Here is a 23,865-nt window from a genome sequence, read left to right as displayed (position 1 = left end):
CTAGATATAAAATTGTCAAAGTTTATGCACATACAGATACATTTATTTAGGATATAAATGAGATCACATTATGTATTAGTCTATAACCCGTTTTTCCAACTTAATGATACACTATAAAAATTAATCTACATCTCTTGTAGAAATTATACATATTCCTAATTATTTTTTTAGCTTTGATTAAAATTAAAATTAGGACAATTATTTTAATAGGTACAGAGCTTAGACAAGTGTTAAATTTAAACTACCAACACAAGATTTTGAGAATTCAAGGCACTGAGTTGCTGAATGTAAATATGTATGTAGATGGTGATAAAAGTTTGAGAATATGTGCAAGGCTTGAAGGTTCTAAGGACCTAAAAGTAACCAGGTTGTTTAGGGATCCTTTGGCACATGTATATTTACTCTATATTTTGTAAGTATGAAGTTGATTCTTGGCTAGTTTGTAAACTCTCCAAAAGGATTCCAATTTAGCCACAGAGTTTTACCTTTATAAATTTTCTTTTACCTGTGACTGAGATGTTTATTAATTTGATTTTGAAGGAAACTAGTTCTCCGGAATATTTGTTATTGACCATTACATTCAGATTGACTCATTAACCTTGTCTTATTTCAACCATTTCTGAATTCTCTGATTTTTCAATAATTGAATAAAACTGTATAAACTATTCACTGTTAGCTCATTTGAAATTTAAAGCCTTTCCTTTTTATCAGAAAGTCTCTAGAACTATAGCACAGACTCTGTGTCTTTATCCTGGTTTTTCAAATGTGCATTATATTTCCTTGTATATACAATAATGTATTCAGTTGTTCAATTTTTTGATGGACATTTAGTTTGCTTCAAGTATTTAAAATATTCATAGTACCTTGAAAATACTTCTTGTACAAAATAAGGAATATGTCTTTTGTTGAATGAAAATTTTCTCTAGTTTGACCTAAAGTCTATGAAAATAGGGGGTGGGTAATTTTCATGTATTCAATTCTATATCCCAAGGCCCTCACCTCTTAGCATACGTATGTGACTCACAAAATTCTCCTGAGTGCTCCGACTGTTTTGTGGGAAGGTACAGTTCGAATTTATAGCTATGGAGGGGGATCCTCTTCCTAAAACATAGTCCTTGGGTTAAATATATGGCTGGACTTAACAGGCATTAACTGTAGGTTCAGAATATGCCACAGGAATTGTACCTTCATGAGCAGGACAGCAATGACACTAAATGAAAGAAGCCAGCACTTACCTGAACAAGAAACATTGCTATGTGGTGAAATTCTCCACGGCCCCCTTGCTTCACAGGAACTGTCATAAAGAATTTGCTGCCATCTCTAGAAAAAACCGGCTCCTCATTCTAAAATACAAAAGTGCATATAATGATCTCAAGATTGTGCTTTGTGTTGCCAACCATTGCTAATGGGTCACACCATTTTTTATTTAGAATTAGTTTGTGAAAAGGTCAAGTTAGCTCTAAAAATTATCTCTAAAAATAATGTGAATGGACCACCACCATCTAGCTTCAGAAATTTTTCATTTTTCCCAACTAGAAACTGCCCATTGAACAGTAACGTTCCATTCCTCTCTACCTTACTCTTCATCATTCCCCTTTCTCTTTCATTTGTACTACCATAAATAACTCTTTAATGAATGGTTTACAAAAGACATACATTTGAAAATATATTTTTTCTGAAATATTTCACTCAGCAACTCTGGTTACTTGAACTTCCTGTATATATAAATTTATGAAAACAGAGAACTAAAAGGCTGCAAAACTGGAAGGAATCCACTGAAAGTCATTTAATTCAAACTTCTCATCTTCACTGTTCACTCCTCCAAAAAAACACACACACAAATGCCCATTTGGTGATTTTTTAATTAAACTCTAGTGGCATGTTAAATCAATAGAATTATTTTCTGAAAATTAAATGATGGAAGCTATACATATAGATTGCTTTCCTTTTCCTCCAGGGAAAACATTAAGAAAATGGATTTGCCTGACAGAGCACTGTGTTCTTTCCTAGTGGATTAGTGAAAGTGATTATACACATGGTAAAAGAAAGACTTTGCTATGGTTTCTTTTGTGGGTCTTTAAAGTGGCCCACAAGTTCTTTCAGGTGATCAGGCCCTGCACTCTCTTTCTGATCTCCTCTCCTTTGGTTCTCCTGTTTCCTTATCATGCATGCTCCGGCTCCATGGCCTTTGCACTTTTTATTCCCTTTGTCTGGTTCTTTCTTTTATCTCTTTCATATGTTGTCTCTACGTCACCTTATCAGTGAGGTGCTTCCCATTTACCCCTGTAGAGGGAGCTCTTGGAAGCAAGATCATCCACCTCTATCTGAATCCCTCATGCCCTTTTACCTACTTCCTGTTTCTTTCCTTAACACCTAAAAGCATGTATCATACTATACTTCAGGCAGGTATGCATTTTTTTTGGAGGGGGTAAATGTGTGTATGTATGCAGGTGGGCAGGTGGATAGGCAAGTAGGCAGTGTTCCTCTGGAATGTAAGCTCCATGAGGGTGGAACCTTGTATTCTTTGCTGCTCTATCTCCAGCACCTAGACAATGACTGTCACATAAGTTGTGCTTAGTACTTACTTACTTAATGAATAAATTAATGACTTTTTAATAAAATCAAGAGTCTGATTTTAGTTTCATTAGTGAGATCATCCCTCGATAGAAACAGAAAGATAATATTTTCCTTGTCTACTTCATGGACACTCAGGAAAATATAAGATGATATATGTAAAATTTTAAACTCTGAAGTAATACACAACTCAAGGATGAAGACAATGCATTGCTAGGCATATAATAAATACTGACAAGATACCTGACATCTTTCAGCTATCATAAAGTCAATAATTCTGTAGGTTCCATCTCTTGCCCTCTGGGATCTCTCTCTTGGCCTTTGCACATGAAGCTTTTTCTTTCTGGAACAACTTTTCTGTTTTCCTTTATGCTGAATCTTACTCTTGTTATTTATTCCTTCAATTCAAGGAACAGAAACCATTTCCAAATTTTCCTAGTTAGACAGTATCTTGTAGTTAGGAAATCTTTCCTCGATTCTAACAATTACCCCATATTCATTTCTATCACGGCATTCAATGCATTCTATTATATGGTTGGCTTCCTTCACTAGGCAAGTAATAATTAAACTAAGTTGGCAATTTTATCTTTTTAGCTCTATTGTCTAGGACCCAGTGGGTGTCCAAGTCATAACTGGATAGATGAATGCATGTGTACAACAGGCAGACATATTTATTATATTTCACTCTGTCCACATTTGTTCCAAACTATCAACTCCTCCCCTATTTAATACTGTCGCCCTGTTGCTTCAAAAATACATTACCTTTTTAAAGGTACAGGGATATCTGGGCATTCTTCTTTTTGTATTTGTGCACCCATCCCCTTCAAATTCTAGTACCTTATAAATGGCTCAATGAAGGAGCAGATGGGGACTATTTTCTCAAATGCACTGCTGGGCTTAATAACCTTCACCACTAGGCAATATCTGAAAATAAATAGAGCTCTATGCCAGCCTTTTCCTAGAATCCAGTAATGGAAGTGGAGCCAACTGCACTGTCCACTTTCATGACTGCAACCAAGTCAGTGTTTATGATGCACAGGGCAATGGATTGGGGTTACCAAATTCTATATCTTGGCCAGAAGTTTTGTAGATAGGTTATCACATGTCTCCTGAAAGACCAAATATGCCTACTTCTCTGTTCTTCCTACCATCCAGAAAGTGAGCATATGACGATTACATTAAGTTTCTAATTGTCTTAGAAATTTGCTTCATCTAATTACTACCACCATTCTCATATTTTCTATTTCATCAAATTCTAAATATTTTATAAAATTCTCCAAGAGCTTCTAGAGAAAAACTCAACTGTGACAAACTACCACCTACATTTTTTTTTTACTGAATAATTGATAACTAGTTTCTTTGCTTTAAGAAAAGTTTATATTAAATATTCAAAAATTGGGATTTAAAATGTAGATAACATAATTCCAAAAGAGCATGCATTATGTTGATGCATGTTACACTACTATGAGTGTCACTGAAAATAAAAATGAGAGTAAAATGGTTTAATAATGCAGGACAGTTCCGAATACATCAGTATTCATTATGTTATAGCTTGTCATTGGTTTTATTCTCAGTATCTAACTTAAGAAAATCCATTACTGACTACAAGATCAAAGTTGGGTTTTTTCCCCCAATTTCATTAAGATTAAGTAGTTCACAGTAACATCTACTTATTTATCTATTAGTAGATTTGGTGTGCTTATGCTTCAAATGAGAAAAGGTTTAGCTTATCCACAGTCCTTCTTACTTTTTCTTTCTTTATTCAGCAAGTATTTATGGAGATTTTGTTATAACTCATATTAGGCATTTAGTTTACAATGGGTAACAAAAAATGAATATTCCTCCTGCCCTTCTGAACTTAGGAAAACAATATAGAAATAACTGTTTAAGTATTACAAAAAGATTACACTTGACTTAAAAAAAATTATTGATATGGTGGTTGGAGGAGATGCTTTTATACGTAGGTGATTTAAGCTGAGGTTTGAAAAAGAAGCAGCCTTCACCAAAGAAAGTAGTTGAGAGAATTCCATTTAGAAGGCAGGCTGCTACACAGACCTTGTGAATATGAGAGCTCATGTGCCTAGAATGGAGAAGGAACTGACAAAAATTTCAGTTTCAGTTGTGAGAATGATATGGGTAGGGGCAACCAAGTACACACTTGGGCAGCCTGCAGCGTGAAGAGACTGGCATACACCTGAGGGGTTGAGTGCAGTCAGAAGAGAAAGAGGAACCGTACTTCCTAGTTTGATCCTGGATGCTGTTTGTGAAGCGGCAAAAAGTAAATTGACTTGAGATCTTTGAATGTGAAACTGAAGAACATGGTAATGAATAATATACAGAATGACTGTCTAATAATATGCAGAAACGGATAAGAAAAGCTTAAAAATGACTGCTAGGTTTCTGATTTTAATAGCTGGATGGGTAATTATGTCCTTGACTTCTAGGATAAGAAGAGTATATAAGACTGGCGTATATTCAGTGTGGACCTGTGGAGTATGCAGCTACTTTTACACATTTAGGAGAAGATGCCAAGCTTGAATTCAGATGTTTTAGAACTCAGCGATATGAGCTGCCCAGGCTGTACATTTAGAGGTCTCAATACATGAGGGTAATTGAAATCATAGATATGTATGACACTTTAGGAGAGACAATAAAATAAAAGATTGCTGTGAAAAACAAAACAAATCAAAAACAAGCCAAACACAACACTCCCCTTTGCAAAAGATAGTGATGGAGTTACTAGTAAAATGGGTTCAGCCATATTCAGATAATCTACTTGTGTTTCCTTCCGAAATGTCCAGTATAAGCCAATGTTGTGGAGACATTTGGTAGTTACTCTATTGTGATCTGGATTCCAGTCTCATTTATGTCACAAACTAGCATCAGGAGCTAGGATATATCTAAAGAAAGAAGCATTCATCTAAATAATCTCCATATAAACAATTTATGTGAAGGTCTGGTCAGTTTTCTGGGCAATTTGAGCAATGCTGATGGTTTACAGCTTTAATGGGTCACAATTTTTTCCTCTTTTCGTCTACACGAAAGTTTACTTATATCAATGATACTGAAAAACAGATCCTAGTAGTTATTCTGCAACTTATGCTCTAAAGAGAACAGAATTAGCCTTTTTATAAATTATGTCCTAGAAAAGATAAGTCATAAGTATTTTCATGGAAAAGACTCAAATATGGCAAAGCCTTAAAGTCGTAATACTGAGTTAACTTTTGAGAGAAAGTTCTTCTTACACAGCAAACACGTAAGTAGAATGAGCACAACTGCCAAAATGTGACATAAAGCAACCTCCTATGCCATACCTGTTTGGAGAGCCAAGTATCTGATGTCATCTCATATTTCTGAAAAGAAACAATGAACTCCATGAAGCTTTTCTAAACACCAAAATGAGCATGCATCAATGTAACTTTTTTTTTTTAACACATAATCCTTTAGGCATTTTCTTTTCTCTTCAACTCATGAAATACCATGAGACATCCCTATTGTCACTACTGATTTCAATGAATGAATAAGTACAGAATTGGGATTAAATGATAATTTAATTATAAAATCTTTCCTTTGGTGAACTCCTTTAGAATTCCCAGTAGTATGTCACCAGGGAGAGAAGATCATTTTCCAGTGCTGTTTGATTACCTCATTCAAACTGTTTTGAACCACCAGGCACTGTCTCTTTTCACCTCTAGGCATCATTGGGAAACAAAATTATTAAGTCCTTCAAAAGAACTGGGCAAACAGCCAGGAATAAAATGAAAAGGTAGATGTTCTTTCAACATTCAATCCACTCTCCATAATAGTCATTTTCTTTTCTTAAGGAAAAACAATTAAACATTTGAAAGGACAAAATTTTATGTTCCATTAAAGTAATCTTACAAATGATCAGAACCAAGATCATATTTCACAAAGCAAAATGAGATGAATTTAATCTCAAATTAAATATGTACAGATACAATAAATTTTACTAGTACTGTTTACATACAAGAACTTAGGAAAATCTTGTACTTTAAAAAATGAGTCTGTAATAAAAATATTTAAATGAGGGGCACCTGGGTGGCTCAGTGGGTTAAAGTCTCTGCTTTCAGCTCGGGTCATGATCCCGGGGTCCTGGGATCAAGACCCACATGGGCTCTCTGCTCAGCAGGGAGCCTGCTTCCACCTCTCTCTCTATCTGCCTGCCTCTCTGCCTACTTGTGATCTCTGCCTGTCAAATAAATAAATAAAATCTTTAAAAAAATATTTAAATGAAAATGAAATTACAATATATTATAAATTTTATCTATATGTAAAATATATATATATATTTAAAATTATTATTTATAGGGTTTTTTTTTAACCAGTATCCTCTTTTAAAGGCATATCAATACATTATAATCAAAAACTTTCTCTTTTCAGGGCCTGTTTCTATTTTGTTTATTTCACTAGACTTTGTTACATATAGATATCAAGAAAACATCTAACTAAATTATTCCTTGATTTTTCTATTTGCATCTCTGCAATAACCATCCTTGGTAAATATGAAACACAGACACACAAGAATATATATTGGTGTCACTTTTCACTAATATTACTAAGTTTTGCTAGAATCCCTGGAAGTCCAAAGTTTCACATGCATTTGCATTTATTTGTCTTATTATTTCAATTATGGTAGAAAGTAAACTCTTCTTTAAGTTTATAAATAGATTAGAAATATATTAGGAATATAACAATATCAATAAGGTACCAAATCAATAATATGACAGGGCTCCTATATCTATTTTCTGATGAAGCATTCTGATACATTCTTGCCATTATCTATACAGATTATCATTATATAGGAAAGATGACAGGCTTTCTCTGACTAGAATATATACATGCCAATTTCTAAGTAATATATTATCTGCCGAATAAGAAACCGTTCAGAATACTTTAACAAATAAGTGGTAAAATACTAGCCAACCTATCAGATGAAAGATGATGACTGAAATAAATTTTTTAATAAATACAAGCTAAACATAAAGAGCATTAGTCAAATCCAGTAAGTAAATGGCAGACTCATCAGCTTTATCTCCGCATCCATGCTCACCACTCCAATCAAAGACAAATTTCTTCCCCCTTTCCCTTTTATAGACCATTTAAAAACTATGTTTTAATATTGGAGTATAATTTGTATATAGTGATATGTACAGCTCTAAAGTGTGATGAGTTTTGACAGATATATTTATATCCCATCAAGATATAAGATCTTTACATTTCCTCACACGTTCTCTCATGCCCCTTCCCAGAGGTTCCAAAAAGGCAGTCATTGTTTCCCATAGATGAGTCTTGCCTATTTTAGAAGTTCAGATAATTGAAATTATGTATTCTGTACTCTTTTGAGTGGCACTTCTTTCACACCATGTTTCTGAGATGCACTCATATTGCTGGACATATCAGTATTCTTTTTCTTTTTAAATTGCTTAACAGAATTCTGTTGTATAGATATGGCTCATTTTGCTTATTCATTCCTTGTTAATAGATAATTAGATAGCTTCTAATTTTTAGTTACTGTAAATTAAGCTTCTCTAAAGATTTTTTTTAAACAAATCCTTTGTGGATACAGGTGTTTTTTCTTTTCCAAATATCTAAGAATGGAGTTACTGGAGTATGGAGTATATCTATATCTATCTATCTATACACACACACATATATGTAATATACATTATAATATACATATGTTTTATATGTGTATGTGTAACTTGAAAATGCAAAATCATTTTTTAAACTAGCTGTATCATTTTACACTTCTACTCATGAAGAACAAGAACTGCAATTTTCTACATCCTCATCAATAATGTCATTTTTTGTTGTTTTAATTTTAGTCATTCTAATGGTATATAGTGTTATCTCATTATGATTTAATCTATGTTTTCCTATGTCTAATGTTGAATACTTTATCATGCATTTATTACTTCCTTATGCACTTCTCTCCACGTTTTGCCTTTTTATTGGGTTGTCTTTTCATGATTGAGATGTGTATTTTTTTTGTTAGATACACATTTTGCAAAATAGTTTTTGCAAAAATTTTTAGCTGTTCATTTTAGCTGTTCTGTTAAGCTGTTTCTTAACAGTGTCTGGTGCGAAGTTTCTGATTTTGCACTGCCATATTCATTTAGAATCAACCTGTTTCTACAGAAATTCCCAATTCTTCTGGGAATTTGTGTTGTACTGAAACTACAGTTAGTTCACTCTGAGTAGAATGCCACCTGTAATATTCAGCCTTTCAAGTCCAGCATGTGGTATAGCTTCTATTTATTCAGGTCTTTCTTAATGTGTGTCAAAAATGTAGTTTTCAATATGGGGATTTTGCACACTATTTGTTAAATTTATCCTTATGTATTTAATGTTTTTAAAAATTTTAGTGGCATTTTTATTTTTCATTATAATGTTATGAGTATATAGGAACACATTTTGTTCTGAAAGATTAGTTCAAGAAACACCTGCTTAGCTTTTAGACATATTCCTCATTTATTTATATTTTGTTCCATTTGCTTTATTATTATATCTCTCGATATAGAAACAAAACCATTTGAAGAAAGGGAAAAGCATATTTTTTTTTCAAAATCAATTAAAAGTTGTTAGAAACATACATTTTTTCCTAAATAATTTGATAGAAGTTTTGAGGCATTATATCCATTTACCCCTAAATAATTTAGTAAGCATTTCTTAAGAAATGTATAGTATCCTGTATACATACATGCTTTTTACAGTAAAATAAGAATCAGAAAATTTAACAATTTAAGTTGGTAACCTGACTTGTGAATTGTGACCCATTCTAGGGTGGATTTTTTTGTGTTTTTTGGGCAGGTTTGTTTTTGTTTTTGCAGATGTCTTATTTTTTATTTATGTAATAATGACATCTACAAATAAAGAGAATTTTATTTCTTCCTTACCAATCATCCTGATATTTATCCCTTGCCAAGTTATTCTGGTTAGAGTCTCTAATAAAGTTTCCACACTACAGTGAGAATGTATGTCTTTACCTTACCGATGACATGAAGGTAAGGAAAGTGTTTTACCATAGAGTATAACTTTGAGGTATTTTCTGGGTATTCTTTATCAAATTAAGGATATTTTTCTATTCATTTATATTGAAAGTTATCATGAGTAAATATTAAGTTTTGTCAACTGCTTTTAATTTTTCATCTACTGAGTTACTTGGGTTTTTTTCTGTTAAAATAATGAGTAACATTGATTGGTTTTCAGTACTAAACCAATCATAAGTTACCAAAATAAACCCCATTTAGTCATAATGCACTCTTCTTTATATTGCCATAGATGATATATCAATATGTTTAAGGAATTTTTTGTATACATGTGCATGAGATGTATCGGTCTAAATTGTTCTCATAAAGTCCTTGCCTTGATTTGGTAATAGGATAATGCTATGCTTATAAGATAAATTGAAAAGTTTCCTTCATGGGTGCCTGGGTGGCTCAGTGGGTTAAAGCCTCTGCCTTCGGCTCAGGTCATGATCTCAAGGTCCTGGGATCGAGTCCCGCATCGGGCTCTCTGCTCGGCAGGGAGCCTGCTTCTTCCCTCTCTCTCTGCCTGCCTCTCTGCCTACTTGTGATCTCTCTCTATCAAATAAATAAATAAAATCTTAAAAAAAAAAAAAAGAAAGAAAAGTTTCCTTCTCCACTTTCTGGAAATTGTAAAAATGGTAAAATTTATTGTTTTTTTTTTCCAGTTTTACTGAAATATAATTGACATATAACGTTGTATAAGTTCAGGGTGTACAACATAATGATACATGTATATATTATGAAATGATTACTGCAAGTTTAGTTAACATCCATTACCCCAAGTAACTACATTTTTTTCTTTATGACGGGAACTTTTTAGGTTTACTCTCTTAGCAACTTTCAAATATACAATGAAGCATTGTTAACTATAGTCATCATGTCATACATTACATCCCCAGAAATTATTTATCTTGTAACTGGAAGTTTGTACCTTTTAACCACCTTCACTCAATTTCCCCACCCTCACCCCTCACAAACACTAACCTTTTTTCTGTTTTTATTTTTTATTCCACATATAAGCAAGATCATACAGTATTTGTCTTTACGTCACTCATAATAAATGCCCTCAAGTTTCCTCCCCTATATGTCACAAATAACAGGATTTCTTTCTTTTTTATGGCTAAACAATATTCTAGTGTGTGTGTGTGTGTGTGATTTTCTTAATCCATCCATCCATTGATGGACACTTGTTTTGTTTTGTTTTGTTTTACCGCTGTCCTGGCTATTGTAAATAATGTGCTGCAACAAACATGGGCTTGCAAATATATCTTCGGATAGTGATTTTATTTCCTTCAGATACATATCCAGAATTTGATTTGTTGGGACATATGGAAGTTTTATTTTTAATTTTTTTTGAGGATCTGCCATACTGTTTTCCATAGTGACTATACCAACATAAAATCTTACCACAGGGCACAGGGTTTCCTTTGCTCTACTTCCTCACCAGCAATTATCTCTGGTCTTTTTTGATACTACCCATCCTAACAGGCGTGAGGTGATTAATTCATTGAGGTTTTGATTTGCATTTCCCTAATAATTAGTGATGTTGAACACCTTTTCGTATTTTTGGAAAAATGTCTATTCAGGTCCTTTGCCCATTTTTAAAATTAGATTATTGGGGGTTTTGTTTTGTTTGTTTTTGTTTTATTTTGCTATCTGGTTGAAGGAGATATTTTAAAAATACTTTAGATATTGCAAATCAGATCTATGATTTGCAAACATGTTCTCCCATTCCACAGGTTGGCTTTTCATTTAGTTGACTGTTTCTTTCACCGTACACAAGACTTTTAGTTTGACAGTTTTGATTTACTTAAGTTATCCATTAACTATTAGAAAAAATAAAAACTAGAAAATATTTTTATTTTATTTTATTCATATGTTTGTCATTTGGAGCACCTTTCCTTCCTTCATTTAGATTTGAGGTTTCATTTGATGCTATTTCTTTCAGACTGAATAACTTCATTTCATGTTACTTGAGCAGATCTACTTGTGATAAATTATCTCAGATCTTATTTATCTGAATATGTCTGTCTTCATTTTTGAAAGATACTTTCAGAGTATACAGACTTTTGGTTTACACTGTTTTTCTTTCACTTCTTTAAAAATGTATTCCATTGCTTTCTGGCTTCTATCATTTCTGATGAGAGAGAGGAAGTAATTTTCATTATTCTGTTCCTCCATATGTAACATATTTTTCTCTCAGGCTCCTTTGAAACTTTTCTCATAATCTTTGGTTTACAATAATTTGAGTGTTATGTGCCTATTTATTTTCCTTGTTTTTATTCTGTTTGGGATTTGCTAACTTAGATACATGGGTTAATGGTTTTTCTTCAGATTTGGGATATTTTAAGTCATTCTTTCTTTTTTTGTTTTTTTGCCCCAACATCTCAAACCTTGCCTTCTGTGTGTATTACATCCCTCATATACAACAGCTCAAATTATTCCATACGTAGCTGAGGCTTTGTTCCTTTTTTTTTTCCTCAGTCTTTTTTCCCTCCAGACTTCAGTTTGAATTGTTTCTATTTCCCTGACTACAACAATGCCCAATTTGTGTTTAATCCATCCAATTTTTTCATTTCAGATACTGTTCTCTTTAGTTCCTGAAATTCCATTGTTTTGTATTTTATAGTTCTGTTTCCCTACTGAAATATCTCATCTATTTATAAATTAGGGCCACCCGTTAATTTGCCAAGAATCTTTCCAACAGCTTTATAAAAAAACTCTGTACCTGTTAATTCTAACATCTCTATTCTGTGTAAGTCTGCTTTTATAACTATTTTTGAAGGGAGGTAGGCAGGTTACATTTTCTATTTTTCTACATGTATAGTATGTTTTGATTGTGTAATTGATATTTTAAATTTTAATTCTCCATTTAAAAGAGTAAACTTTGTTCTAGGAAGACAGTTAATTTATAGGCATGTACTTGATCCTTTCCAGCTTGATATAAAGGTTTACTGTAAAGAGTATAGAACAGCCTTATTTCTAATGCATTTTTCTTTCTGGGCTGTGAGTTGAATGCAAAGGGTTTTCAGTGAGAGTGCTCTATTTTTTGCTGTTCAGCACTCCAAAGTCTCCAAGCATTACGAAACCTGCAGATTCTCTATTTGCTTCTCTCTCTGTGAAGTGTGTCCTGTACTTGCACAGTTAAGCATTGAGCTAAAGCCTTTTTTTTTTTTTTTTTTTTTTTAATTTTAAGAGCTAAAGTCCTAAGAGGTCCTTTACATAGATTGCTGGAGCTCTTCTCTCTATAGCTCCAAATCTTGTGGTACTTATCCTGCAAATTTCAGCCACCACGAGAGCCTCAAACTGATTCTCCCTGCTGACTTGGATCAGTGATACCACTGAGCTTTTCTAGGACTCCATTAGCTTGCACTGTGTGTGTGCCCTACAGGAAGCTAGGCTTATCTTATATGTTTACATTATTTCACTTTTTATGTCCTGATCCTGCTATTGTCCAGTATCTGAGAGTAGTTGTTTAATTCATTTTACATAGGTTTATAGTTAACTACAGCAGAGAGGTTAGGCTGGCAAAATTTACTCCATCCTGTCCAGAAATAGAAGTTTGAAAACTCTGTTTTTAAGTAACTGGGAATACTTTACTACTCACCAATAGAGGCATATACACAACAACAATTACAGTATACCCTCAGTTAAGAACTTTAAGAATTACATATAGGATTTATTGCAGAGCTTATAAAAAATGATTAGAGAAATAGAAATACAAACTGCTTTCAAAACACAATGGTTCAAAGGACCAGTTTTTTCTTTTACTCTTCTTATTTAATTTTAAAAAAGAGACACTGTTCATTATTTTAGAAGACTAATCTGAACTACCAAAAAAGGATGGAATTATTGGAATGTGATTGAAGAAGACAGGAAAAACAGTCCACATTCCTAAGTTAATCAAACTCAAAATATGGAGAAAAAGATGTATTTGAGAATTAAACTAATGTGGTTTAGACTCCACTTTATACTATAAAAGAATTCATTTTTTTTACAGTTTGGTCTTTTTTTTTTTTCCTCTTTTGCTTATCACCCATTTCTCTCACTTCAAAGTTTGGATGATTTATGGATTAAAGTATATACTTCTAATAGAATGACTCTTTCCCAACTACCTCTGGAAGTTAAATATTGGTTTTTGTACAATGGATTGCTTGATATCCCTTTGAGAGTAGCATAAAGTACTTCATTTTAAGCATAAGAGAAAAGTAAATTACACTCACTCTACTGCAGGCGCCAGTGGTAGTCTCACAGACTGTGAGGATGGAGATGTTCTGAGGCCGATTTAACCATCTGACCACCGTCTTGGTATTGCTTACCCATTTAACCATAGTGATATAATATTCTCTAGTTGGGAAACAACAACAACAACAAAATTTACATTTAGAGCCAGAGAACCTGTATAGCACTACTGACATACACTTGTTATTTTATATGCAAGGATAAATGAAGCATTATAAGGATGCCACATCATATTAATTTCTATTTATGTACACGTACACATCTGCTATTCTGAATATTCCCACATAAATACAAATATGTGTGTATGTATGTAAACACATGTGCATTTACATACACATGCAAATGTACCAAGAATTTGAGAATAAATATGAAAGTAAATGATATTCCAGAAAGGAAATCCTTGGCAAAATCAAAATAATCAAGATAATAGACATATGAATAATTTTTAAACTGTCTATTGGTTAGCACTAATGTGTAATAAGCATAAATTTTTAAGCTGCATTTTATTTTTGTAAAAAGTAGTATCAACTAAAAGGCAAAACTTGTTCTTCACTTAATAATTATTTCTTACGCATGATCTCCATGTTATTTCACTTTACCCATGGGGAGTTGCATGATAGAGCTATTAGTTTTTATTTATTTATTTTGTGTGTGGTCTTTCTCAGTTGTGAGTCAAGGGCCAGTTCCAGTCATAATCATCATATATTCATATACACACATATGCATATATATATATTAATTTCTTAAAGTCTTCTTTATTTGAAACAGTTTAAAACAAAAAAGGAATTCAATTGATGGAGATGAGGGGCTACTGAATTTTCCGTATAGTGAGGACACTAATTACTGGAGCCTGTGATGTTCTCAGGCTATTTCTAGATTGGGAAAGCTTATGTTTTTCCCTATAGTTAGTTTGTATTTCTTTCATTGCAGATTCTATGATTGGAAATTTACATACTATATCAAAAAACCCTCAATCCACACAGACAAAATGCAGTAATCAACACTGATTCAATTTATTATGAAAAGAAAAAAAAAACTTTTCAAAAAATTTGCCCAGCTTCAGAACAGATGAGATGATTTAAAGTGGCATCTGTGTGGTGCTCAGAAGGGGCATGTGCACCCGAATGTTTATAGCAGCAATGTCCACAATTGCCAAACTATGGAAAGAACCTAGATGTCCATCAACAGATTAATGGATAAAAAGAGGTGGTATATATACACAATGGAATACTATGCAGCCATCAAAAGAAATGAAATCTTGCCATTTGCGACAACATGGATGGAACTAGAGCGTATCATGCTTAGTGAAATAAGTCAAACTATCACATGATCTCCCTGATATGAGGAAGTGGTGATGCAACATGGGGGCTTAAGGGGGTAGGAGAAGAATAAATGAAACAAGATGGGATTGGGAGGGAGACAAACCATAAGTGACTCTTAATCTCACAAAACAAACTGAGGGTTGCTGGGAGGAGAGGGGTTGGGAGAAGGGGGGTGGGGTTATGGACATTGGGGAGGGTATGTGCTATGGTGAGTGCTGTGAAGTGTGTAAACCTGGCGATTCACAGACCTGTACCCCTGGGGATAAAATATATTATATGTTTATAAAATATAAAAAATTAAAAATTAAAAAAATAAATAAATAAAAATTAAAAAAAAAAAACCAAAACTGAGTTTCAGGGGCACCTGGATGACTCAGTGGGTTAAACCCTCTGCCTTCAGCTCAGGTCATGATCTCAGGGTCCTGGGATCGAGCCCTGCATCGGGCTCACGGCTCAGCAAGGAGCCTGCTTCTTCCTCTCTCTCTCTCTGCCTACTCGTGATCTCTGTCTGTCAAATAAATAAATAAAATCTTTAAAATAAATAAATAAACAAATAAATAAATAAATAAAGTGGCTTCTGTGAGCACAGTCTTCAAATTAATCCACCCAGAGGCACCTGGGTGCTTCAGTCTGTTAAGTGTCCAACTCTTGGCAGCAATCTCATGGGCAGTGAGATCAGGAACCCTGTCTCTCCATGCTCAGTGGGGAGTCTGCTTGAAGAGACTCTCCCTCTGCCCCTCCCTCCCTCAAATAAATAAATCTTTTAAAAAATTCACCCAGTTTTTATGTCACTTAGGAAAAAATCATGTATGAGTAGAAAAGCTTTGTGATACAAATCACTTGTCCTTAGACACTTGTGGGTTAGACATTTAGCTACATGAATCTTACATTTCTAACATTTCTGAAAAGCTACTGCTTCCTCCAGAAAACTGGTTAGCCCATCAGAAAGCGAAGACGTCAGCCGAAGGGCAAGCAAAACTTAGCATACAGTGAAGCCTGCCATATTTTCTTGAACAATCTCTCCAAGACCGCTGACAGCTTTCAAAACCAGCTAAGTCTCACTTCAAAATGCCAAGAAATTCAGTGAAAGTTCTCTGAATAGTTAACAAAGACAACTTTGAATCACATGTGCAACTAACTGGTTTAGGATTAATCTTTGGCCAAAGGAGCGGCCCTTGTGATTCTTCAAAGAATCATATCCAGTTCATTTTTACTGTGTTTTGGTTTAAACTGATTTATTTTGCAAGCATTATCATATTCAGCAGTATAAATATTGAAAAGGAGAAAATATAGGTATTAACCTTTAATGGATTTATCTAGAGAATTTATCATGGAGAAAAATGGCAATGGATACTATAACCAGGAAAAGAAACCCTGAATTCTGACAATATATATTTCTGATTAATTGTTATAAATGTTGTTTAGAATTGAAGTAAAAAATAATTTGGTTATTGTAAACAACTGACCAAACACTGTAAAATCAAGGAGGTTATATTTATAGAAAAATCTAGATAGAACTGGTAGATATAAGTTTTCAAACTCGATCAGGAATTTATCTTAGTTAAGTGAGTAATATTGCATATTGTGTCAAATGAGATGACAACCAACATGAATAACTTTTAAAATAAATAACAACTGTAACAACAAAATTTAAATTTAAATATTCATCTTGAGTGTTTTCCCTTTCAAAGTAGCCCTCAAGTGTAATGTTACAAGAACATCTTCATTATAATGTCTTCACAGACACTGACACATATTTATTATCTATGATGTAAAATCTTGACTTTTAAAAAGGACTTTAGAAAAGCAACTAAAATACAACCAAGGCAAAACTGGTGAATAAATGATTTTTTTGTAAGGGGTACACTAATTTAGGTGTAAAATTAAGTTAAAGTAATTAATTCATAGTTATACCACTCATCTTTCTCTTTGATTAAATACTGTGATTATTTTGTGTTTGTACATAATGTATCTAGTTGCCTATAAGGAGAATTTAGCATGATGTAAACTGTCTTAGTATTGACCTTATTTATAATCTGAAAGATAAGAGTTGCTCTCAAAATTGAATTTATAAGGTTTTTCAGGGGTAATTTCAAGCCATTGAAATTTCCATGATAAAGAGTTGGGGTTACCTAAAATGAAAATTAAAATAGAGCTTGACACATAAGAAGTAAGACACATCCTGTATTCCTTCTTTGCTTATTCCAGGATCCTAAGTGCAGCTCTCCTTAGTTTTCTCATAAGTAATCAGGCTTCCTCTGAATGAGGATTAGGGAAAGGCCATTACTTAGAAATCATACTCCTTGGCCTGCCTGCTGCTGATGTGGCTGTCTTCCTGGACTCCATATCATGAACACATTAGATCTGGTGTCACAACCATTGACTAGCAGAACTGCCCCCTCCTTATAATTGTCTTTCGTGCTTGTTCGTAGTATCCATGGCTCTGGATTACCCAGGAAGTCCGCAAGGACCTCACCCTCTTGAGCCACAGAGCCAAGTGTGTTAGGTGGACTGCACTCAAGAAAGACTTTGAATCAACTGAGTGGTCTGGCACAGAAGATCTAATTGTTTACAAGGGTATGTGGAATGGAGGCCCAGCATTACTAGCAGAAAGGTACTATGTTAGAAGTCACACCTGTGTTTTCACTGGCTTTCTCTCCAATCATTACTCTGTGTTCATAACATAATCTTTGTATACATAGCATTGCACTGAGCTCACTCTCTTCCAGATAATCCAGGATCTCTACCCATGACTGTATTGTAATGGCATGTATGACCAAGCCATAGCTAGTGATCTGCAAAGACCATTGTTAGTAACTATGGATTACTTGTAAGAAGGGTCATTTAGGGCATTTCCATGAACATAGAATAATTTCTTAATTTGATTTTTTTAAGACAAAAATATTCTTTAGCAGAAAAAAAATGTAGACTAGGCATACTTCAATGATACAGAAGAAAAAGCATGGTGCTCTCAAGCGTGACAGGTAATATTACAATGTCACATCAGAGATACTAAAAATAATGGGTCACAAAGGGTGGAAGACTAAAGAAAGATTTCAAATAAATAAAATAATGTCAGAGACACAGAGTAAGGAGAAACCAAAGACAAAATGCTACCATTACTCTTCAGCCTGGAGATATCTGAATACAAAGTAGAACAACTTCCTCAAAACAACAGACATGCCAACCTGTGGAAAGATCTATATGATTCATTACTATAAAACATCTTTCCACCAGGGGGCGCCGGGGTGGCTTCTGACTCCTGATTTCTGGTCCAGTCAAAATTTCAGGCTCCTGAGATGGAGCCTCTTGTGGAGCTCTGTGCTAGGGTGGAGCCTGCTTAAGATTCTCTCTCCCCCAAACCGCCCCCGCCCCCACCAAAAAAAAAAAAAAAAGAATAAAAAAAAATTTTCTACCAGAACGTAAATGTGTATTTTTTAATTTATTATTTTTATTAATATATAATGCATTATTTGCTCCAGGGGTACAGGACTGTAAATCATCAGGCTTACACACTTCACAGCACTCACCACTTCACATACCCTCCCCAATGTTCATAACCCAACTTAAATGTGTATTTTTAAAATCTTAATTATAAATCCCAATAATGATACAGAATGCTTACAATACCTTATATTCATAGTGTAAAAATTTGTAAAATGTTCCTTTCTCTTAAGATGAGATGAATCATCTAACTCCCAAATGGGTCTGGAATGTTCATAAAGGGGCACTAGTGAGTTCCTACTGTGCTACATTCTGAAGAATCAATACAGACAATAGTTAAAGATAAGAGTATGAGCTGAATTCCTATTGAAGAAAAGTTGCATTCATAATCTGATTTTGTTTGATAGAGGATCTTTAGCTGAATCACAAATATATTTTTTTGAAAAAATGAAGGAGTGTGTGAGAAAGAAAAAGGAAGAGAAATTATGTCTTTCTCCAAGTTATGGTATCCTTTTAGTTTCTTTTTAAAGCCATATAAATGAATTAAAATTTGTTTTACATTCTTTGACTAGAGTTTAAGTATCTGGTGTTAAGCAAGGTCTACTGAATGATGATTCTAGCTTGGAGACATATTTCTATTACACTTATAAACATGAGTTGTTATAAATCTATCAACCAGCCAAATAAACAATCAACAGACCAAAACAAATGATTTATAAATTCTAAACGAATCTTGCTCTTTGGAGTGGGAGTCAAAGAATACAGTTTATAAGGTACCTCAAGCCATAAAAGACCATCTTTCTATTTATCTTATACATTTTCCTCCCTATTTAGGTGTGTACATACACGTTTAATAATTATTACGGCCACAAGGGTGATATTATGAGAGGATAAGAGATGAAGTTCAAGTTTAGTGGAAAAAAAGGAAGTCCCAAAAAGAAAAAAAAAAAAAAAGATAAGGTTTATAACTGCACAAAGTAACAGAATATGATTCATTATTAATTGCCATATGCATATCTAAAGATAATATAAAATACTGATGCTTAGATAATGAACAAAAAAGTAAACAAGTAAATTATTACAGAATGAATGAATTATTTGGGTATACTGTTATTGAGAGCTTAAATAGAACATCAAATGATAATGGGTAGCTCTGAACAAAACACAAACTGCAAAAAGAGAGGGCATTTGATGGTCTTTATTTTTTTTTATCTTTTTATTTTTTTTATAAACATATAATGTATTATTATCCCCAGGGGTACAGGTCTGTGAATCGCCAGCTTTACACACTTCACAGCACTCACCATAGCACATACCCTCCCCAATGTCCATAACCCCACCACCTTTTCCAGAGCATTTGATGGTCTTAATAGGGCATGGGGAAAGTATGTTAGTAATAAATCAGTTAATGCATGTTTATACTTATAAACTTGAAAAAATAGAAAATGATCTGTATTTCTTGGAGTTTGCAGGAGTTCTGTCACTAATATGAGAATAGTGCTATAATACCAAAAATTTAACTTATGCATTTTATATCTAAAATTTTTAAAATACAAAAAAAGAATCTGAGTTAGCTTAGGAAAATTTAAGAATAACATGGTAGCATAAATTAGGAGAAAAAGGCAAATGAGTTAGAGAGGGAAACAGGCCTTAGTTTCCCATGGAAAACTCCAGGTCCAAAGTATGCTAATGCAACTTAGTGAAGTGCGCATGAGAAAAATACGGCAGGTTTGTAGAAGCACATGCATTAATAAGATAAATCACAGATATGTGTATGTAGATTTGTGTATGAGTGTGTTTGTGTGTTTGTCTAGAAATAGAGAGATTGAAACACACACACACACACACACAGAAAAAGATACAGAGACAGAGATACAGAGATAGAAACAGCACCAGGCAGATACAGAACGCTTTCTCATGTGGCTTCAGAAAAATCACTGTGTCCTCATATGGTCATCACCAACACATGCATAAAGTATAATAAATTTCTTATGGCAAATATTATTCTTAAATTATTTATATGGAATATTCTTCATTTGCCAGGTCCATTCTCCAGTTCTCCCCACCTGCAGCCTCCACAGTGAGGCTGCCTTGCCAGTGGAAGGCCTCTGCAGGAACTTTCAAGTTTGGAAGGATAGTGAGTCCAGGGTATTAATTCCCAGGACCCACTTTCTACTCGGGTGTGGTTTGGCAATGACTGAATTGCTTGGTCTGTGGACAGCTCCTCCTTGGCCATCGTGTTCAGGCCTCTTCAGGATTCATAACTGAGTCTGGACCTCATTCTTTTAGTCCTGAGACAGCAGCACTTTTTCTATTACAGACTTAGAGTTGCCTTCTCATCCTTTGTGAGTTTCCCCTTAATTCTGCTCACATTTTTATTAATAGTCCCTCAACTAACTGCATTTCACTTATCATTCTTGACTGTGTCATCTGTTTAATTTCTAGGACCCTGACCACTAAATTATGAAAAATGACATGCTCTTTTAGATCTCTAACTAGGAGAGCACAACAGTTTCCTAGCTAATTTCTATATGGCTAATGTACTATGTATTAAATATTAGAGATGTTCATAATCCTAAAACAAAACCAATGAAAAAATAAGTTTGGTTTCCATCTTATGTGCAGTCAGATGAATGCAACTTTCTTTGCTTTGCACCATGGATATATCTATTTCATTCATCTGTGTGATTCTGAGCCCATCTAAGTAACACCTATGCTCAGGGTAACTAAATGCGGATGACCTAAAATTCATTTATTACTCTTCTGTGAATTGGACTGAAACTTCCTACGAGAAACAGATGAGTAAGGAAATACATTTCTGTAAAACTGAGCTGGGGTGATATTTAAAATTATCAATTTTGAAGTAAACCTTGATCTTGAGTTTTTCAACAAAAATCATACATTTTGGTATATTTCACATGCTGTAGGTGGCACTGACATAAAACCCTGAGGGAGAAAAAGCAAAATTGTTCAGTGCATTGTATAGATAAGGTATTACTGACTTTCCCCAAACTGCAAACCAAGTTTATCATGAAACCAGCATACTTGAATTACACTTAAGAGATTTTTCTTTATAATATTCTTCCTCACTCTTAGTGGGATCTCATATTTTATTCTGTGTATTAGATTTATATCTAAGGATATGTGATACCTTTTTGCCATGGATGACTAAATTTATCATATTGTACTTTGAATATTACAGATATGTACTTAACTAATAACCCAATAAATAACAACTGGTTCTGTCTTCAGGAATTTTTGTGTTTGGTGACAGTCTTGGGTTATAACATCAAGGTCCAGAATCACCACCTTTTCTTAAAAAGAAGCTGGATATTGTAAAGTTGATTTCTATTTCAAAGGTTTCAAAAGACTGAGGAAAACAAAAAATTACTACTTTAAAATGAGGTTATTCAGACCAGAGAGACGTAGAGTGACTTGTCCAAGCTCATGTAATGAAATGGTGGCAGAGTTGTGACTCAAACACTCCAGGCTAGTGCCCTTTTCCTGTTAATTCAGAGCATTAAATGAATCAGAAAAAGATAAGAGCTCAGGACCATATAAAATACTAATGGCTTCCATAATTGCTTCATTTGTGACTAATTCTTCCATGACTGGTAGACTGAGTTCAGTATAGAGTTCCTATCTGATTTGGTCAACTCTACTGCATTCTAAATGTCAATTCCAAAAGCCCTGTAAGATCTTCCATCATGACCTGCATGAAATGGTCTATAACTAGAAAAAGGCTTTACTATATTCCTACCTCTATTACCAACTAATCTTGGGGTTCTATTTTCTCTCTGGGCCTCATCTTTTCCTTCAATAATAGAAACAGATTGTTTTAGGTGGCTATGGGCGACCTTCCAGTGTAAGCAGTCCATAAATTTTTAATAACTTTAAAATTGAGAAAATTTCCACACACTGCAGGCTCCACTGTCTGTGAAAATCTGCAACTGTGATGGAATTTTCCCAAATATATCACTGGAACATTTGAGTGGAATTTATATTTGAATCAGTCCCCTAGCACTAATGGTTGATGGCATCAAAACAAAACTTGAGCTTAGCCCCATATCACTCAATAGTTGAAAGTATTTTCCTAAATCAGCTACATATTCCATCATCAGAACAGTTGTAAAGTTTCAAAGGGTTGCACTAATTGACAGAATACCCCTGAAGTTTCAGATCACTCTGAATTTTAAAATCCACATGGTTATTTGATCCATTGTCTGCTACTGGAGATTTTACTAATACTAGAATTATGCTATGACATACTAAATGTGTTTTTTTTTTCTCTCCATTCAAATTTCTTAGATAAGTAGGCTTCATATGTAGGATATTTTGAATCCACATCTTATTACATTATCCTACCTGGAGAAGAGAGCTAGGGAATTGCTCCCAAGCTATGGGGAGAATTTCTGCTGGAAAACCTACAAAAACTCTAAGAAAATTGTACTCTTTTAAAGAGGACCATTTAAAAAAAAATGGAGTAACTATTCTCAGGAAGAACACTCAATGGAAAATTATCCTTTGCCCCCATCTCCTTGTCAAATCTCCTGCAAAAAGTCTAATTCTCCATATCACTACAATTTAGTCATTTTCTGGTGCTGCTAATCACCTTGAAACTTTAAATGCTCCCTGGGAACAACAAAAAATCCAGAATGAGTTCATTCCTGCACTAATGGGACAACCTCAGATTTATTTTCAAGTGGATTTGCTGAGCTGATCACATCTCTCTAAATTGCAACAAAATGATAATTGAAGTTAAAATAACTATTTCTAAGTAAAAGTAAAATGGAAATCGCATACCTTGATTTAAAGCTGTCAGGAGGCATGAGTTCCAAAGTGTGAGTTGGTCCATATAGGTTTACAACATATAATTTGACGGTTGGGTTCATTTGACCTGCCTTTGAGAAAATGAAGATTGTAATACAAATATATTAAGCATTAAAATATATTGAGAAAAAAGAAAATGTGGTGTGATTCCTTTATAGTATTACATTAGAACAGGGAAAAAGTTTAATTTCTCTGAAGTAGAAATGATTTTAAATTCAACAACCTGATTGCCTTCAATTGTTTTTGTAGATTGCTGTTTCTCAAGCATTTTAGTCAGACAATTAAAGGTGATGGAAAATCATGATGAGTTTATTCATTAGGCAGTGCTTCTGTGTTCTTTCCCTAGAATGACACCAGGAGGGCTGGCTTAACAAAACAACTAGTAGAACAAGCTGCTACTCACA

General features: G+C 33.9%; 1 protein-coding gene across 3 annotated transcripts in view; it reads right to left on the bottom strand.

Annotated features, from left to right (window-relative positions):
• DPP10 (dipeptidyl peptidase like 10) overlaps positions 1-23,865 on the bottom strand; it is a 1,389,594-nt gene that overhangs the window by 75,649 nt on the left and 1,290,080 nt on the right. For all 3 annotated transcript variants that reach the window (XM_044242601.1, XM_044242600.1, XM_044242602.1), the window contains exons 10-13: positions 23,435-23,532; positions 13,847-13,970; positions 5,889-5,927; positions 1,236-1,343 (exon numbers count right to left, since the gene is read on the bottom strand). In XM_044242601.1, the coding sequence (XP_044098536.1) occupies positions 1,236-1,343; positions 5,889-5,927; positions 13,847-13,970; positions 23,435-23,532 (369 nt within the window). The remainder of the gene's footprint in view (positions 1-1,235; positions 1,344-5,888; positions 5,928-13,846; positions 13,971-23,434; positions 23,533-23,865) is intronic.

This window comes from Neovison vison, chromosome 3, assembly GCF_020171115.1.
Source record: "Neovison vison isolate M4711 chromosome 3, ASM_NN_V1, whole genome shotgun sequence".
Classification (NCBI taxonomy): domain Eukaryota; kingdom Metazoa; phylum Chordata; class Mammalia; order Carnivora; family Mustelidae; genus Neogale; species Neogale vison.
This window is presented reverse-complemented; position numbering and strand designations above follow the sequence as displayed.